The sequence below is a fragment of the Sminthopsis crassicaudata genome, chromosome 1, assembly GCF_048593235.1.
Source record: "Sminthopsis crassicaudata isolate SCR6 chromosome 1, ASM4859323v1, whole genome shotgun sequence".
NCBI lineage: Eukaryota > Metazoa > Chordata > Mammalia > Dasyuromorphia > Dasyuridae > Sminthopsis > Sminthopsis crassicaudata.
Window position 1 is genome coordinate 337,987,815 of NC_133617.1, and position 20,601 is coordinate 338,008,415.

At 32.6% G+C, this 20,601-nt stretch overlaps 1 protein-coding gene across 1 annotated transcript in view; it reads right to left on the minus strand.

Annotated features, from left to right (window-relative positions):
- The window catches only part of ADCY2 (adenylate cyclase 2), a 589,713-nt gene that overhangs the window by 251,179 nt on the left and 317,933 nt on the right, over window positions 1–20,601 (minus strand). The window contains 1 exon segment of the mRNA XM_074279140.1: window positions 17,534–17,683. Within this exon segment, the coding sequence (XP_074135241.1) occupies window positions 17,534–17,683 (150 nt within the window).

Genomic DNA, 20,601 nt, shown 5'->3' on the forward strand with positions numbered 1-20,601 from the left:
ATTTTCTCTGCTTCAAAGAATTTAAAAAAAATACTTACTTTCGTAATTCTGACAAGAATTACTGATTTTCTTGAACAACTGATTGCAATCACTAACTATTAATGTATCAATTTGGTTGCAAGATCTTCTATATCCCATTTTCTTCATTTACTAGATATTAAACTGTAAGGCAAGTTAATTAATTTTTTTGAGTCTCAGTTTCCTCTTTCCTCTTCTGTAAAACTGAAATCAAAATGTGCATGTCCCTCATAGGATTATTGTTGGGTTAGTAACAATAAACATTAACATTTATAATGTGCTTTGTGATTTACAATTTTTTTTCTATACTTTTAATTGAGTTTTACAGAAAGGAGGATCAACACATTCTTTGAGATAGATATTATTGCCCCCACTTTATATATGAGAAAACTGAAGTTAAGAAATATTCAGTAACTTTTCAGGTCACACATCAAGTAAAGATCAGAGGATGGATTCAAATTTACATCTTCCTGATTCTAAATTTAGAACTTTATCCTATAATCAATTATTATATATAGGTAGTTACTATTATTTCTTCACTGTGCATCCTCACATATATGCATTTTCATATAGGATCACAAATAAAGAGTTGGAAAGGTCTTCACAAACCATCTAATTCAATTCTTTCTTTCTTTCTTTCTTTCTTTCTTTCTTTCTTTCTTTCTTTCTTTCTTTCTTTCTTTCTTTCTTTCTTTCTTTCTTTCTTTCTTTCTTTCTTTCTTTCTTTCTTTCTTTCTTTCTTTCTTTCTTTCTTTCTTTCTTTCTTTCTTTCTTTCTTTCTTTCTTTTATTATCTTTTTTCTGAGGCACCATGGGGTTAAGTGGCTTGCCCAGGGTCACACAGCTAGGAAGTGTTAAGTGTCTGAGACCAGATTTGAACTCAGGTCCTCCTGAATTCAAGGTTGGTGCTCTATCCACTGTGCCACCTAGCTGCCCCCTCAATTCTTTAATTTTACAGATGAAGAAATTGAAATCCATGGAAGCTAAATATTTTACTGGTGATCATAGATGGTAGTAAGCATCAAAGGCAAGAATGAGCCATATCTGATTGAAAAGTACACTACAGACAATGAAGTCATATCAATACTAAACACATATGTGCCATATGGTACAAAATGTAAATCATTAAAGGAGAAGGCAAGTGAGCTGCAGGAAGAAATTTTAAAAATCTAATCCTTCAAAAAAGTTCAAAGAACAAATTATACAAATAAATCCTAAAAGTTAAAGGAAAGATTAATACAATTGAAAAACAGACAACTATTCAACTAATACATACAACTAGAAGTTTTATAAAAAACAAACAATAAAAGAGATAAACTATTGGTTGAATAGATATAAACCAAAAGGAGGAAAACCAAATTTCTTGTATCAAAAATGAAAGGAGTGAGATAACCATCAAAGAAAAGGAAATTAAAACAATTATTAGGAGCTATTTTATTTAATTATCTGCCACTAAACTTGACAATCTAAATGTAAATTTGTCATTTTTTTTATTATAATGGCTTAGTCTATCCATGAACAATTAATATTTTTCAAATTGTTTAATTCTGATGTTATTTGAGTGAAAAGTATTTTGCAGTTGTATATATAATCTCTGGATTTGTCTTAACAAGTAGACATCAATCTGTAGGAAAGAGACATTTTACAACAATTAAGATTACAAACAAGTACTTCAGTTTTTTTAGGCAGGGCTGCTGTTGAAGGCCTGTCAACACTTTAACCTGTTCCTATCCAATGGAAAATGGATACACCAGTGTAGATAGAATAGTGGCCCTTAGCTTAGCAATAAAATTCAGGCCTTATTAGATATAGTACAGGAGCAACTTGACAAAGGACACTTTCAACCTTCTCTAAATCCTTGTAATTCCCCAGTATTTATTGTAAAGAAGAAATCTGGAAAATGGAGGATGTTAACCGTTTTAAGAAAGGCAAATGAACAGATGGAAACTATGGGAACTCTTTAGCCTGGACTTCTATCTCCTACTCATTTGCCTAGAAAATGGCCTCTTTGGATTATAGATATTAAGGATTGTTTCTATTCTATCCCTCTAGATAAGGAGAATATGAAAAAAAAAATTGTCTTTTTAGTGCCCAGCGTTAACTTAGCTGAGCCTTATAAAAGATATGAATGGATAGTTTTGCCATAGGGAATGGAAACACAGCCCTACTATGTGTAAATGTATGTTGCTGCTCCTCTTACTCCAGTAAGAAAAGCATTTCCAAAAGTAATGTTATTACATTATATGGATGATAGATTGAAATGTGCACCTGGGGAGCAAATGTTAGAAACATGTCTACAAAAGACCATAGAAACACTAAGGAACTACAAATTACACATAGCTCCAGAAAAACTTCAAAGACATGCTCCTTTTCAATATTTAGGATATGAAGTATACACTAAGGCATTTATAATATGAAAACTTTCCTTAAGAACAGAGAAGCTAAACACCTTAAATGAATTTCAGAAATTTATAGGAGATATCCAATGGATGGATCCAGTATTAGGCTTGACTACTTATCAATTGCAACCATTATATGACATTTTAAGGGGAGACAGTGCTTTAAACTCACCACACCAGCTTACAAAAGAAGCTCAAGAGGCTTTGAGACAAGTTGAACTGGCTTTATCCAATGTGATTGAAAGTCACTCAAAAACCCTTAGAAATATCAGTTTTTGCTGCACAAGAGACATCCACAACAGTTCTTCATCAAGGAGACAGTGTGATAGAGTGGGTGAACCTCCTAGCACAATCAGAACAAAGCCTTACTCCTTACCCAGTGCTTGAATTTTACTAAAGGTCATTAAGCTAGCAGTACAATTATCTGGGATAAGACCTGATAAGATATATACCTTTTATACTAATGCACAAATTAATATATGCTGTGAAACCATCCCAGAGTGGCAAATTTTATTGGCCACAGCTCCAAATCTTACACATATGTCTCCATTAAAGATAATCAAGCTCTTTTTAATGACCCAAAAACACATTACTAGACAAAAACTATTGAGAAAACTGGAAAAAAAGTTATACAGACACTAGCTGTAGACCAATATCTCATATCACATATCAAGATAAGGTCCAAAGGGCTACATGATTTACACATGAATAGTCATGCAATAAGCAACTTAGGAGAACATGGAATATTTTATCAGGCATATAGATAAGGGAAGAATTTAGGAGCAAAGAAAATTGAGAGAGATACAAAATGTAAAATCAATAATTTTGGTTATATAAAACTAAATTTGTTTTCACAAATAAAACTAATGCAATCAAAATAAAAAGGAAAGCAGTAAACTGGGAAAAAAGTACAATTATCTCTGATAAAGATCATATATTTCAAATATATAGATAATTGAATCAAATTTATAAAAAATATAATAATTTTTAAAATATATAAATCTTTCCCCATTTGTTAAGTGGTCACCAGGCAGTTTTCAGCGGAAAAAAAACAAAGCTATCTAGTCTTATGAAAACAAATTTTCACAATCTCTATTGATCAGAAAAATGCAAATTAAAACAATTTAAAAGTACCATCTCACAGCGTTAAATTGAATGATATAAAAAATAGAAAAATGATGGATGCTAGAAAGGATATGGGAAAACTATATTGTGAACTGATCCAATCATTCTAGAAAGCATTCTAGAAAGTTCCTTGTCAGGCTCTAGATTTTAACATAATAGTGAAAACTGGAGAAGTAGACTCTTTGGAAGTCTATTAACAACATTCTTAGATAAGCAATTCCATGCCAGACCAGATTAATAACAACAAAATGATAAGTGACAACAAAACCAATAAAAACAGGAACAACTATAATAAATTATATTAGTATAATCTTCTAAGTTTTGCAAAGACAAAAATTATTTTAAAAAAAGGAAATATATTCAAGACAGTGCTAAGGAGAGAAAGTGAATATCCTGTAACTATTTTTAAAGACCAGAATTAAATACAAAAAGCTATTAGTGTCATGTGATGGGAAATATCATACCATGTAAGAATTTTCACATATCCCTGGAAGATTAATTGAATTAGTGTGTAAGATAGATTGTGAGTGTGTTAACAGTGCATAAGAATCATTAGAAATCAGAGTTGTAGCTACTATTTGTAAACTAGTTCAAAATAATTAATTTTTAGTGCTACTTGAGTCTGTCTATTGTTTTTTAACTTCTTCAAAGATAGAAATGAATATTTTAATTCAAAATGATTATATCATGAAGTATGAAGGATTTATTAGAAACCATGGATAAAAATTGCCTATGTGTACCAATATAGCATTCACCCAATCTGATAGAAACGTTGCTCTACCAAACTGTCAAATCACAAGTTCTTAAGTTCTAAAGCCATTATATCTCAATTTTTGAGAGTCTAGTAAATGAAGGTCAGATTAAATATGTGGAAAATTAATACAAGAAAGCATTTTTTATAATTACAATAAAGGAAGAAAGTTTCTGTGCCAAGAGCTTTTTTTTTTTCTTTTCATTCCTCTGAATGACACAAATAACCAATAAGATTTCAATCTAAACTCACTAAAAGGGTCTGTAAGTCTCAAGAGATGCCATATGTCTCAAGATGCGCAAAATTATGGCAAATAAACGAGGAGTGATTACATGAGTATATAAATGTCTATCAACCCTTGCTTTACTTACTCCAGGTTTTTTTTTAAATGAAAATGCAATTATTATCATATGTTTACATATAACATTGATTCTAGAGACATTTCCTGATATTAAGTTACAAATTTATGAAGCACTTATTTTCCTTGAGTAAACAATGCTATAGAAATGTAACATGGCCTTAATGCCAATCTGTATGATGAATTTCAGAGAGTGCAGAATTTTGAAAATTAAATGTATTAAACATAATTAAGCTTTTTCTTTTACTAAGGGCTTTCATGTTTATGGATGGAGAAAATATTGCTTGTAAAATGATAATAGAAAAATTTCACTGGATTCTATTTCCCTCATCTATAACCCATGCTATTTTACTCCTTGCAACTGGCTTATGAATTATCTCAAGACTCTTATTCTTTTTTCAGTCTTACTTATGAAGTGATGTGTTACTGGATGGAATTGGATTTACAGATGGTATGATCAACTTGTGAGAACTTCCATACTTTAAATTGTCTTTGTAGAGCTCTCTTTGCTCCTGCTTTCTTATCAAATCTTAGGGGGAGAAATTGATTTTTTCTGTTATTTTGGACTAAAAAAATTAAATGACATTTTCTCAGGTATGACTATTAGCTAGAAAACTAAAAGAGTTGTGTTTTTTTTCCTTTAGGAATATAGACAGGAAAAGCATCTTACACTGATTAATTGAATACAACTGTGATATTCTATATTTCATGTATGTCCTCTATCTGAGAGGTCATATATTTGATGGATGTGTTGGATGTGTAAAGTTTCAACACATTTTTCTTTTGTGAACAAAAACTTTATTAACATGATGTCTTATGAATATGAATTTCTGTGGCAAAATATTTCTCTCTTCAGCTCTTTTTCTCTGATTTTTCTGACTCTCTTTTGCTTTCTTTATATTTCTTCTTTCTATTTTTCTTGTCTCTTTGTCTTTCTGTCACTCTTTATGTTTCTCTGTCACAATTTGATTTGTTTTTGCTGATATTCTGTCATTATTCACATAAAGTAATGTGTTCAGCATCCTGCTGATTTCAGAATGAAAAAATATCATGTAGTAACTTGAAGTGTGACAGTTGATGGCTACAATGGAAAGATTAAGATAATAGAATCATCATCAATGTCAATTTCTGGATGTATGAATTCTTAGTTGCAGATTAATGACTGCATTATTATAGAATGATATAAAACATTGTCAGTTTCTATATCTTTACTGTCAGACAAGCAATTGAAACATGGGTATAAAGGATACATGGTTTTCAGTGCTAAAGAATATCATTAAGTATTCACCTCAAATAGTCTGTGATGCTCCATCCATTTTCCAATAGTTACACACACACACACACACACACACACACACACACACACACACACACACACACACACACCCTCTCCAGGGACTAGAAACAGCATTTACTTGAGTATTATCTGCTACAGAGGCAGCTAGATGGCACAGTAGATTGAAAACTGGAGTTGGAATTAGGAAGACAAGTTCACTGCTTATGGTCAAATCAATTAATTTATTTGATCCTCATTCTCCTCACCTGTAAAATGAAATAGTTGAATTCTGTGGTCTCTAAGTTCCCATCCAATTCAAAATCAATGATCAAGTAAGAATTTTCAACAACACTCTGACTCTGTTTACCACTTTCTTAGTAGCCATTATGCATTTTGAATGTCTCTATCAGACCAATTTATAGGACTAGACATTACCAAAACCAAAACTACTCTCATGTATTGTATACATTTATCTGCATCTCACTCCTATTTATGGGAAAAGAGAAAGAACTTGTTTCAAACTTCTGTAAGATTACAGCTAGATCTAAGTACAGCAGCAGTGGGCTGGCTCTCCTAAGGTTATTAATTAAGATGGGTTACTAATTAGGGTTGGGATTACTAATACTATTACAGAAGTGATTTCTTCTTATCATCTCGAATCAAAAAATATCTGCAACTCAAAATATCCTTCTCTTGTCATTTATTAGGGTGTTCAGCAAAGAATGTTAGTCCTGGCCAATTTTTCTGTTTAATGGGTCACATGTTTCTCTTATATTGTTGCTGTTCAGTCATTTTCTGTCATATTTGACTCTTCCTGCTGTTATTCAGTTATTTCAATTTTGATGCTTCTTAACCCCATTTTCTTGGCAAAGATACCGAAGTAGTTTGTCATTTTCTTCTCCAATTCATTTTATAGATAAGGAAACTGAGACAAACTCAGATAACTTGTCTAAGGTCACAATGCAAATATGTGTCTGAGGCTGGATTTGAAGTCAGGAAGATGAATCTTGCTAACTCCAGGTGCAGTACTCTATGCACTATGACACCATCTAGCTACCCTTGTTTCTCTTATATTAGCCATAGTATAATCAAATAAGTATTGTGTTGCTGGTCATTGCCTGTAAGGAATCGAAATGCACTTTTGCCTGTCAATCTCACTATTTAGGGAGGGTAGAAGTTACTCTTATCAATAGAACTAGTTCTAGTCTTTGTCTTCTTTGCTTCAACAATATTTAACCAAAATAAAATCATTAAGAATGCATCAATGATGGAATGCCAGTTTCTGACTGATTTCTTTATTTTTCTCATTGAACAAATGGAAAGATTCTAAAAGAACTCTTGGTGAGAAAAGGAATAGAATCATCCCCATTAAATCTTTTTGAAGAAATAGCAATCACTGTCTGTTCTGAAAAAAGACAAGAGTCACTCCATGTGTAATCAATAATTTTAAATATGCAAAAGACCTCTCTGAGGCTACTTCCCAAACATACCTTTATTTAAAATTTGGGTCCTCAGAAGAGAAGCTATTGTCCCTCAGCATTATAAAGGCCCTGTGGGACTATATTTCTAATACTGTAATAGGAAGCATGGAGTGCTTCCTATTATCTCTACCAGTAGATTACTAGTTTTTAAAAACAGAATTTACTAATGGGATAAAATAAAATAGTTGGCACAAACACCTTACCCACTGCTTCCACCCTCCAAAAAACCTTTCAGAGTTATTGTCTCATACACACACACAGCACCATGGGAAAAATGGACTAAAATTAAAGCTTAACATTAGAATTATTGTGAAACACATGCAAGATATAGCAATGTGTCAAAGAATAATTCATAACTACCAGAAACTTTCTCTCCTTGAGAGTTCTCATGAAATTCATTGTTGGGCATGACTTCTGTGCTGTTCAGGTCAGTACTTTGAGCTGATTCCTTCTTGTGTAGTTGTTGTCTCTTACCACATCAATCTTCAGATTTAGTTGCTAATTCTTGACTGGATCTACTACTATTATACCATTTTAGAAAGAGAAGATACTGTTAACCTAGAAAAGTTACATACCTCTTCAGCTTTACTCTACTTTGAGGTTTCCATGTCTCAGATGAAAGATGAACAGGGGTATGTCTTCTTTCAAATTCTCTCTCCAATTCAGTGGGTGTTTTTCTCTGCTCCTGGCTGGGTGCACTGTTTACTATTGACTGATCCAGTCACTCTAGTTACGTTGTCAATGGAAGAGGGATAAGAACACATTTGGACTCAGTGCCTCCTCCCTTAACACTTCCAATTGTTTTCCTCTGATGCTGACATGAGGATATATCTCCACAACTAGGAAAGTGATTAAACTGCCAAACTTGGAATCTATACTAGTGGATGTTTCCTCTGCTATTTAAAGGCCCTATTGGCCTGGTTATCATAGTTTGTTAGCCAACCACATGGCATACTTCTATAATTATAGAAGAATTATCTCAATATTAATTAAGATATCTGGACTTTCTTTGATTATATTGAGGTAGGAATTAACCATATCTAAACAAATATAAAGTAGGTCCATTAGAAGTTGCCTTGCTCAATCCTGCTACTTTAAAGATCATAATGAGTCCATAACTTAATTTCTTTGCTTCAGATCACAAAACTAGATAATGACAGAGTAACTGGAACTAGACTGCAGAAATGTTGTGGCCTAATCTAGGCCTTCCTATCCATCTGGTCTTTGCCAAAACTAGGAAGTATATTGAAAACAAAGAAGCAATAAGGAAGTTAATAAAATGGATTGTTATTAATAATAATAGCTCACATTTACATATCATTTTGCTATTTCTAAAGTGTTTTTCTTAGTTTAATCCTTAGAGATAAGTAACTTAAATATCATTATCCCTATTTAAGAAATGAGAGAACTACAAAAGACTTACTGAAGTATCATAAAAGTCAGGGGATAAATTGGAACCATCTTGTACACCTCAGGAGCTCTTGTTTATAATTGATTGCATCTTATTGCTGCTCTTTTATTTATAGAGCTAAGGGGCTTTAGTCTCATAACTCTTATTCCCAACTTGATCTGAAGCTTAAAACTAAAAATAATTGTTTTATCATAGCCAAATGAATATAAAAATAATTGCTAAAATGGTAACATATGGAAAATAAAATTCATATCTATGCAAATGTTAAAAGCAGGCTATAAAAGAAAGTCTGGTTTTCAAAGTTTTCCTTTATTAATGAAAGAAGAAGAAGAAGAAGAAGAAGAAGAAGAAGAAGAAGAAGAAGAAGAAGAAGAAGAAGAAGAAGAAGAAGAAGAAGAAGAAGAAGAAGAAGAAGAAGAAGAAGAAGAAGAAGAAGAAGAAGAAGAGGAAGAAGAGAGAGAGAGAGAGAGAGAGAGAGAGAGAGAGAGAGAGAGAGAGAGAGAGAGAGAGAGAAGATGTGATCTGTCAATCTTCACTCAAGAGAGAGACTCGACTCATTCTGGATTAATTTAAAGTCAGTTTGTAAAGTGTCTCACTCCTATAATGAAAGGGTTTTGCTCTGCTTTTCAATGAGACATTTAAAATCCCACTCATAACTTTTCAGAAATCCCACTCATTTAAATTTTCTACATATTCAGAGCCCTGTTTTTAAGTCTGTCATTATTCTCCCTCCTTTTAAAGGATGGTAGCTAGTGTTGACATTCATCTCAATGCCTACTTTCCCACTCTTCCAAACTCCCATCTTTAAGAATTCCTCCAAACATTTTTCCCCTCAGTATATTAATACAAAATCACCAGCAAAGAACTGAAATAGTAATTATGTTAACTACTGTACTCATCAATGTCAAACTCTAACACAGCTTTAAAGATTCATTACCCTTGCATATTGTCATCACAATTGGATCTGTGAGCCAAGTATTTTAATATAAGGCTAGTTAAAATGCATATTCTGCTGCATACCTGGATTAAGTTAACAGCCCAGTGATTTCATGCTTGTACCTCATCTTTGATATAAAAATAGAATTGTTCACAGTAAAAAGACTTCCGTTTTCTATACATCCTACTGGAAGCACATTGACAGCTCATGACAATAACGCTAATACAACCACAACATCATGGGGAGCAATCAGTGAAAGAAGAAACTTTAATGTTCACAAGATTCAGTTCAATAACATTTCTCAGCATCCGATGGCTTTTAAACATGTGCTAGAATGATCACATAATGAAAAGCCACTGCTTTGATCCTAGTGTTTTTAGGATATTTAACACCATACATTTGAAATGTACAGCTTGCTCTTAAAATCAAGATCCTGCTCAGAGAAGCCATAACATTCCAAATATAATAGTATTGCCATATTATTCCATTTGATTCTCATTTATTTCTTTTCCTAATTCACTCAAAAAATATTTTCAGTGTACTGGAGACCTTCCTCTGATTCTCCTAATATTCTGTTATTTGCAGAAAGTATATAAACAGGTGTCCAAGATGCCTAAATTCCATCCTATCTACAGAAAAAGCTTCTCTGCTTGAAATCTTTATGTTACTATTTAAGATTATATTCTAATTTTAGATTCCATTTGAGTGTATTTTTATGCTTGCACCAATCTAGAAATTTTCAAAAATCACATAAGCTTTCTAGTTACCATTTTTCATTAAATCTCTAGATCTTTTCCCCTATTCCCAACTCTTTTTGAAGTTTTTGGGGAAGTATTTATCTTTTTACCTCAGATTCTTCTTTTATGCCCTCTAAGTTCCATTTTTCTTTCATCTTTTTCATCATTTATACTTTCCTGGACATTTGCTTTTATTTTATTTTATTTTATTTTATTTATTTATTTATTTTGCCTTTCTCACAATTCTTACTCAGATGAATAATATAGGTAGCCATGCCCAGAAATAAATAACATGATATGGCCATATTATACAATAATCTTAGTATATTTGAAAGGCAACATGATACATTCAGAAGAGCCTTTGATTAAAAGTTATGAAACTGGCATCCTGGCTGTTCTATTATGTAGGTGGGTGACTATGAGCAAACCATGTAACTAACCTCTTGAGGCTTCAGTTTTCTTTGTGAACTGAGATAGACGTACCAAATCTTTACGTTCTTCTTCAGCCCTACTATCTAATGGTTCTGATCCTATTATTGTATAATCTTATAATTTTACCTCTCCTCCATCCCCTTGCCCAATAGCATTTTCAGTATGATAATGTTTTTAATGTTAGTTATTCATGTACAACTCTAATCATGTCATATGCTAACAAACCTTTGTGTCTGAACATATTTTGTGTTTTTTATATTTTTATATTCACTAGAAAGAGTTGGTTATCTCAAAAATTTCTGTGGATTCAATTATCACTTTTATCCCAATGATTATCAGCTTCAATCTTCCTCTTGACTTCATTTCACATCTCTAACAGTTTATCAAATATCTCAAACTCAGTTTCCTGTACGCATCTTAAATTTAACATGTCCAAAATGGAATTCTTACCCAAGAGACATTTTACCAAAAATCAGATATCTCGTGCTCTTATCACATTTGTTTAATTGGCCTCAGTAGAGGGCAATATCAAGTTGCTCAGTGGAATTTTGGATTGCTCACCACTCCCATATTCTTTATGTTCAGAATCTCTCTTACAGAGTTTCTCTCTTTCTCATAATAGGAGCTTCTGCTGCCAAGATTTTCTGGTCTAAAAATCCTCATCTTGTATACAAATACCATTCCAAGGAGAGTTCCCAAAACTCTTCAAAGGAGGGAAGATGATAAGACTACTTTCTTAAAATGATAGCTTCCAGAAACCCATGTAGCCAGGCTTCAAACACTTTTATACATTTATCAGAAGCCCACTATACTTACTATCTTTTAAATTGTTTGTGTTATCTTTCTAACTAGAGTATAGACTTCTTGAAGGCAAAAGTCATATCACATAAATATGCATATCTCTAGTGCTTCCCTGTTCATTGGTTCAATTAAATTCACATAGTAGAGATTCAATGCTTGATGATGCTAAAAGTAAAAACTTATGTGCTTGTCTTTGTGAAATCATAATCTTTAAATTACAAATATACTAAATGTAAAGATTTTAAAATGCAGCAATATTGCTTTTCTTTGAAAAAGAAATCTACTCTTTTTTGCCAGAATTTTCCATAACAAATGGTTTTAAATCTTAGGTAAAACTTAGAAACAATATTTTTAAAATTCCTTTCTGAATCTTATTTTTCAAGGAGAAAACTCCTTCCTATTATGGCTAAGGTGAGAGATTTACATTTTTTGTTGAGCAGTGGCATAGCACTGATACTTATCCATTTGATAAAAATTTAAGCTATTTCCAATAAAGACATTAAAATATAACTAAATATAGTGTTGCATTATTAAATGAAGTGTTACTTTACAAATTGGTTCCAAATTTTAGGGAGGATTTATATATTTTTGTTTATTATACATGTAAAGTGTAAAACCCCAAACAAATAATTTAATCATATTCATTCATGTTTATATTTTGTTTGTTAAAAATAGTCATACCATTGAAAATATTCTTCAGAAGTTCTTCATAGTAATGCTAAGCCAAGTAGAATTTCTTTAGTCCCAGAAACTTTAAAAATGACAATACTAATAATGTGATTGTTATTTTTTTTTCAGTTAATCAATAAGTATTTATTAAATACCATTTAAGTGCCAGGATAAAAGTTCATGCATCTACCTACTGCTGTAGTTCCCACACTCATTTCATGCAACACAAACATATACATACATACTTACACAATCTGGGCAACAATAACAACAAAAATAAACAAAAACTATTTGCATGCAGCCAATGGTTTTATACATTGTCTGTTCCCTACATGGGGAAATAGATCTAAAGTTTGATGTGATGTCTTTCTATCTATGCTTTTTCATATTTACAAATTTAAAAAGATATCATATGAAAATACTTTGTAAACTTTAAAATACTATATAAATATCAGCTATTTTTACAAGATTCATTCTCCTTCTGCTATAACAGCTTAAAAACAACTAATAAAATCTGAAATTCTATTACTTATACCCTAAATAAGGACAGTTTACAAAAAGGAGAATTCCTAGTTTCTCTTGAAAGAATGAAAAAAAAAAAACTAATCTTTTTATTCTTGTACGGAAGCAATATTCTATTCAATTCACTTTGACAAAGACTTATTGATTGCCTTCTGAATATAATAGGCTTAACCAGTAGAAAAAGACATCTCTTGTATTGCTCTGTATCAATGTCTCATCAAGTTATGAAAGGCCCTGACAGATTCTAGTCACAAAAATCTTCAGGCCTCTTCAGGCTTGACAAGGAGCCTTTTATGGTACAATCAGGGTTCATAAAAGATGGTTATGATTCTCTAAGGATCACCAAACAAAATTAAATGCCTAAGCTCAAAATTAACAGTGACCTAATTTAATTCTAAAGCAAGATTGAATCTCACTAAGTTTTATAAAGCACCTTAAAGATATATTTTCTCAATTTTTAATAATTCACTATTTTCTTCTTTCCTGAAAAAACATAATCAATTACTATTTATTTGACTTCTCACTAATGTACCTACATTGTCTATTTTCCTTTGATTATGCCTTGTGTTTTTTCTCCTTCCACTCCCCTTTCTATGACTGATGGATCCTACAAATATCCTAGAATTTAGGAAAAGTGTTTGGGGATGGGAAACTATGGAGCATCATACTATTGAGTTAAACATATCACAACCATGGCTATACCTCCAAAAGGTCCTACATTACTTTCTTGCTCTTTACTGTGATTTTATTAAAGAGTCTGAAGGCCTGCATTCAAATTGCAGTTTTGATGTTCCCTGTATGATTTTGGACAATTCTTTTAATCATATTGGGTCTCAATTCCATTTTATGTGAGATGAAGAAGTTGTTTAAATAATATTTGCATTCTAAATCCTATGATTTTACTTTTAAAATCATTCTTATATAATTCCATAAAAGAGTATTTGACATCCTATATATTTTGTTTTTAATTGGTATGTATATTTGGAGGAAGATTGTTTAAGGCAGAAGTTTTCAACCTTTGAGGCTGTATAAATCTTCCTTATTGCTTTCTTTGACTAGTAAATCTTACCCACAGGTATGCTGGGGCAAATTGTAGAGTGGAAGAAATGGTGAGATTTTAGATTTCGAAGGGACATTAGAAATTAGAAATCATCTTGTTATATTTTATAGCTAAATGTTTTGGGGTCCATTGATGTCAAGACTTGTACAAAATCATTTATTAGATTTTGTGACACATATAGTATCAAATACCTTTTCTTTTGATCCTCATTTGAGAACCCTGAAATTTGAAAGTGCTTTTATTATATTCCTGAGGTTTTCTAGAATATGATTTAAAGTTTACTCAGTGAATTGAATATCATTTGAAGTTCAATAAATGATCATGCACCGTAAAAATACATTCTTTTGTCATTAAGACATTTTAATAAATGGAGAATCTTTATCCTAAAATGAACAACTTTCCATACTTCAATGAGGCAAAAATCTGTTAATAAATTACACAACTTGGACTAACACAGACATTTATTAGCTGTGTAAACCTAGCAAGTCCTTTCTCACCTCTCTCAGCCTATTTCCTTAGCTATCAAATTGAGATGATAATAATAGCTCATGCCTCAGATAATATGATATAACATTTGTATAGTGTATAAATCCTATTATTATTATTTAATGGCCAGGAAATGATCACTAAAATTCCTTTTATTATCATCAATGAGCATTTGTTATGCATTTGATCACAGCCTACTCATGTCCTTCTAAACTATACTGAAATACTCTTGTTCTGGTCTCTGTAAATTTTTCATAGAGATTACATCCAAAACACTTGAATCTTGCTTCAAATTCTGATAATGGCTCTGGAAGATCTCAGACTGTTCATCCATCAACCTTTCTTCCTGCTACATAATTATGGCCTACTACCTTTCATAGTTTAATGTGTTCTGGGTGATTTTTTTAATGCCAATTGTCACACAAATATTTTTTTTTTTGGTGAGGCAATTTAGGTTAGGTGACTTGCCCAGAGTTCACACAGCTAGGAAGTATTAAGTGTCTGAGGCCATATTTGAAGTCAGGTCTCCCTGACTTCTGGATTGGTGCTCTATTCACTGTGTAATCCCCACAAATATTATTACTGATAATATTATTCAGTCTATTCATATCCAACTACCGAGATCATAGTGTTCCATTTCAGCTATTAGATGTTTCTGTATGAGAGTTCTGTCACCTGAAATGTCTGTTTTCATATCCAAACTGTGGGTTTTATTGTATTACTCTATGAATGAGCAAATGGAATTCATGTTTCCAAAAAGAGAAATGAATGCCATGAAATCAGTCCAATAGGGAGGAAAAAAAAACAAATAAACACAACAATTTCAGCATTAAGGCTGAGTTTGATGGCTCCCAATGCCACAATACATTTTAAAGTGACTTTGATTGAAGGAAATAAAAACTAATAGTACCAACATTAATGCCAATGTTCACAGAAAGCTGTTGCCTTAAATAGAACCATGGGGCTAATTTCTGTTATAGACTGGGCTCTGAGAGATCAATAAATGTGATCTTGTGAAAATCAAATAAGTAGCAGATTCCTCACTCACATGTCCCACCATGCCCTAAAGTTGAATGTGCTCTGTATACAGCTTATTTGTAAATATACTAGGCATCTTTGCCATATCCCAATTTCTCCATTGCCAATGGTGGCTGGCATTATGATTCTGGCTATCAAGAAAAAAAAAGCTTATTTAGGATAATTTAGGTTTTTTTTTTTAAATTCTATTCTTAATTCATTGACATCTTCTAGTAGATCCTCTTATTCACTCCTCTTCTTGCAATAATCCCTTTCCTTTTCAATCTCACAAGTCACAGGCAATATCCAAGGATAATCACTATTAAAAGAGCTTCTTTATCAAACCCAACCACCTGTTTTCAATGATCTTCTTATGATATGATACTGATCACAGCTCCACATCAATTTTATTCATTCAGTGAGCACTTTGCTATTTATTCTATTCACCTAACAAATATTTACTGAGTATTACTTGCATGAAAAATAATATATAGTAAATACTATAGAGATAGGGTGAGGGGAATTTGTAAATGAAACATTTAGCGAGCAATGATAAAATTACAAATAGGATGGAACTATAACTCAGGTCATTATTATTCTTATTATTTATAGAAACAATTCCTATTTAAATTTAAGTTGGTTTACATGACCTAAAAAGGATTTTCCTATCATGACAGTCTCCAATTCTATAATTTTAACCTATTTGTTCTTCACCCTTCACTCAGATTATTCTTGGTGGAAGAAAAGTAGAGTGCTAGACTGGAAAGGTCTTGCCCCTCTGCTCTGCCAATCATTGCTTTTCTTTTGCTTCAATATTTTATCCAGTGTTTACTTCCAACCTTGCCATACAAAGTCTACCTTTCTATAGCCACTGACTCTAGGAAGTTCCATACCTTTTTGCCAATTCTCTTTCCCAGCATTTTCTATAAAGCAATAATTATTTTAGTTACACATTCATTTATGTTTCTCCTTAAATAGTCAGCTAGATAGAATACATATAAGGTGTTGTGAGAATTACAAAGAGAGTAAAACATACAGTCTATGTTCTGAAGTCCATTATTCTGTAAAGAAGGAATTTATAATCTGCCATTTCTCAATAATCAATTATGCATTTTGTCAGAGGAAGCAATTAGCAAATCATAAGATTACTATTATTTTATTGCTATTCTCTCTTTTTTTGTCATCCTTTAGATGGTCCTATTTATCTAAGGTAGCATAGCATAATGGAAAAGAGAAAAAAGACAGATGATTTGTTATCAGGACAGATCTCTATTCCAGTTATGGGTATGGCTCTTACTGAGTAAATTTGGCAGTGATCAGGGAAGTAATGTAACTTCCTGAGCCTCAGTATTTTCATCTGTAAAATTATTTTTTCCCTATTACCTATTATCTAAGTGACCTGTCCCTTGATATACTTCATGATAATAAATTATTAGGAGCCCCAAGCTAAAAAAATCTGTTGGTCAGAAGAGATCAGTGCTTCTCCTTGGGAATCATATTAAGAATGATGACTTTGGAGTCAGACTAAGAGAGGGGGAAGAATAGGTAGGTAATGTATTTGCATAGCAGGAATAATAATATTACAGTTCTAGAAGTAGAGTGATACATAGAAGCCAGACATTCTGAGTCTTTTTTACAGATGAGAAAACTGAGACGAAAGGACACTGAAGCAGGACTCGGTCCTGCTTTCTTTGTCTCCCAGTCACTTGATCTAACAAAGACTTTATCACACACTCCTTTTACCTTTTTTCTTTATAATACAAACTCTCTGAGGGCAAGGATTATGTTTCTCCCTGTATTTGTTCTCTCAAAATTCTTGGGAGGTGGTAAGTACTTTATATATTTTAGTTGTTGGATTACATCTGATTGAAAACTGCTTTTGACAAGTAACCAAGTCTTCTATTTGTAATTCCATCAGTGCTAGGTGTAAGATATACAAACTGATGACATTTTACTGATTCACCAGACTACTGTTATATTTTATTCAGAATGACCACATCAGTACAATTCCAATTAAAATATCAACATAGGCAAAACATAAAAGTTAATGTTACCTGTTGCCGCTTTTCAAATTCCAACTTGATCCTGGATTTAATGCAATTACAAGTATCCTGATAGGTCTGTTGTAGAGCTAATTCCATGAGATGCTTGTGGTAGGCTCCTGCCAGATTTCCACAGATGAAAATGATAACATTTGCTAGTATCTAAAGGAATAAAAATATAGTAATTATATTTTATTATCTAATTTTCATCAATCAACCAATCAGGAATTTTCTTACTGAAATTAACATTTGTAAATCATTACCATATATAACAAGCAGTCACTATATATCTAAAATATGCCCCAAAACAATGAAAATAGATGGTAATCTTAGAGGGAATTTATTAGTCAGGGGGAGTAGATGCCTTTTGCAGAGGGCTATATTGGAATTGAATGTGGAAGGAAGTTAGAGGGTCCAGTAGCTAAAAGTGAGGAAGAAAAGCATTTAGTTATGCAGAAGAATTAGACAGAAAGCATGGAGTAGAGAGATATATTTTGCTATATGTCAAAAATAACAAGAACAGCGTAAATGGATTGCAGAGAATGTGGGCCGATATAAAATGTAAGAAGAAGGAAGGACCCAATATGTATTAAACACCTCCTATGTGCTAGGTTCTTTTGCCAAGCATTTTGCCAAGCACTTTATAAATATTACCTCATTTAAACCCCACAACAATATACTTTTAACTATATTATTTTCCCCATTTTGCAGATGAGGAGACTGAAGTAGAGAGAGGTTAGATGACATTTCCAGTGATAGCAAGTATGGCTGGCTTAAACTCAGACCTTTCTAATTTCAGGCTCAGCACTTTATCCACTGTAGCAACTAACTGTCTAGAAGACTGGAAAGTTAGGACAATACCAGATTATGAATAGGTAGAAAAGAAAATATTCATCAACAGTCACCAAGAGATAACATGAACTCTGATGGCTATTATATTCATCAAAAGTTGCTAGCACCTTCAAACAGCATTTATTGAGGGATAGTTTCACTGATGTTCCTTTGTTTTCTAAGATAATTATTCTGACTTCCTATAGAACTATTAAGACTCTCCTAGATAACTGTTACAAAATTTCATCTGTTAATTAAAAAAATCATTAGGCCAAAACTAGAAGTAGCACAACAATTGAATAGATTAATACTTACTGTTAAATTATAAGAGTAATACAAGGAGAGTCCTGAATAAGGAATAAGGTTCTTTAAATGGACACTTGGCATCGATCAAGTCCCTTTAGCTTTCTGTATCTGTTTTCCCATTTGTAAAATGAGGTCATTGGATTCTGTGATATCTAAGGTCTCTCTGAGCCAACAACCAATTCAGAAACCTTTAGCTGTGAATGTAATCAATGAAAAACAGTTCTCCATGTAGGGGGCTAGGTAGCTGATAAAATAGATGACAAAATCAGAATCCAAAATATATATCAAGAGGCTAGGTGGAAAAGAAGGCACAGTATAGAAAGAACAGTGAATTTAAAGTTAAACTGTTTGGATTTGAATTCTGCTTCTGCTAATTACTGACTGGACAATTCCCTTAACCTCCTGGGCTTCCATAAAGCAATCAATAAAATAAAATAGATTGTACTAGATGACCTCTAAGATTTTATACAACTTTAAAAATCCTTTGATCATAAATCAGTTTCTTTACTTTAGATGGAGTCAAAATAGTAAGTCGTGGTGAACTCCCTGACCACTTCTTTCTAAGAGATTTGTATCTCCCTAAAGAGGAATTCAGTTTCAGCTCTCTGATGTACAGAGTTAATTAAATGCTGGCATCCTTTGCTGCTGTAAAGTGACAGTCCTAAGTACTAATAACACTGTGAGCTTTGTTAGTGTGGAGCCCTTTGCAGAACAGTAGCATAAGGTAAAAAGCGGATGAAAGGAGTGAATACCCAAACAAGAAGCAGCTTTTGTCTTACACCCACCTCCCTGTTCTAACAAAATACTAAACTTCACTGTTATTAAATGTTGCTATGAAAAACAACAATAATAGTTCTCCAAGAGGAGAATTTCTGCCCCTCCCATAAAAACATAAAGCCCCCAAAAGAATGTAAACACATTAAAGAATAAATTTCTCCAAAATCAAAATTAAAGATGAAAATGTCCCATCAAAGAAACCCAGCTGGTGTTTATCATACTGGGATATGATCAGGATTGCCATAGTGCCCTGAATAAGTGAAAGTTATTATTATAAATGGCTGAGATAGAAAAGATCACGATTAAAAATTTAAAAACAAAAACAAGAAGGAAAAAATTACCTGTTAGTAAGTGGGGATCAAATGAGAAAAAGAAGTCATCACAGAAGATAGAATGGATAGTTTTGATTGCATAAAAATGATTTTGTAAAAATAAAATAAATTAGGAAACAAAATAGGGGGGAGGAATCTTTACAACTGATTTCTCTGATAAAAAGTTTGCCTCCTAAATATTTAAATATGAGTTTGGGCTTGAGTTTTTACACATATGAAATAAAGTGCTAGAAATAGATGGCCTCTAAGATTCTTTCTAGCTCTGTAGTTATGACTTTTTAATCCCAGAGTCTTAGAAGTATGTTAGTTTCAATGTTGTCTTTTGAAAAAAAAATTGTCAAAATTATGCAAGTTCAAAACATTCCCTTAATATTTACTAGTTTTTTTTTCCCTAATATTGCCTTCCCTTTCGTCCCCTCCCTTCTCCTCATTTCCCCTCTGCTTTCCCTCCCCTTCCCTTCCCTCAACCTCTCTTCCTCCCTTTCCGTCCCTCCCTCTCTCTCTTCCTTTTTCCTGCCTCCCTCCCTCTCTTCTTCCCTCCCTTCCTTCCCTTTCTTCCTCCCCTTCCTTCCTTCCTTCCTTCCTTCCTTCCTTCCTTCCTTCCTTCCTTCCTTCCTTCCTTCCTTCCTTCCTTCCTTCCTTCCTTCCTTCCTTCCTTCCTTCCTTCCTTCCTTCCTCTCTCTCTCCTTTTCTTTCTTTCTTTCCTTTCTCTTTTTCATTCTTTCCTTTCTCTCTCTCTTTCTTTCTTTCTTTTGTTCTTTCTTTCTTTCTCTCTTTCTTTCTCTCTCTTTCTTCTTTCTCTCTTTCTTTCTTTCTTTTTCTCTTTCTTTCTTT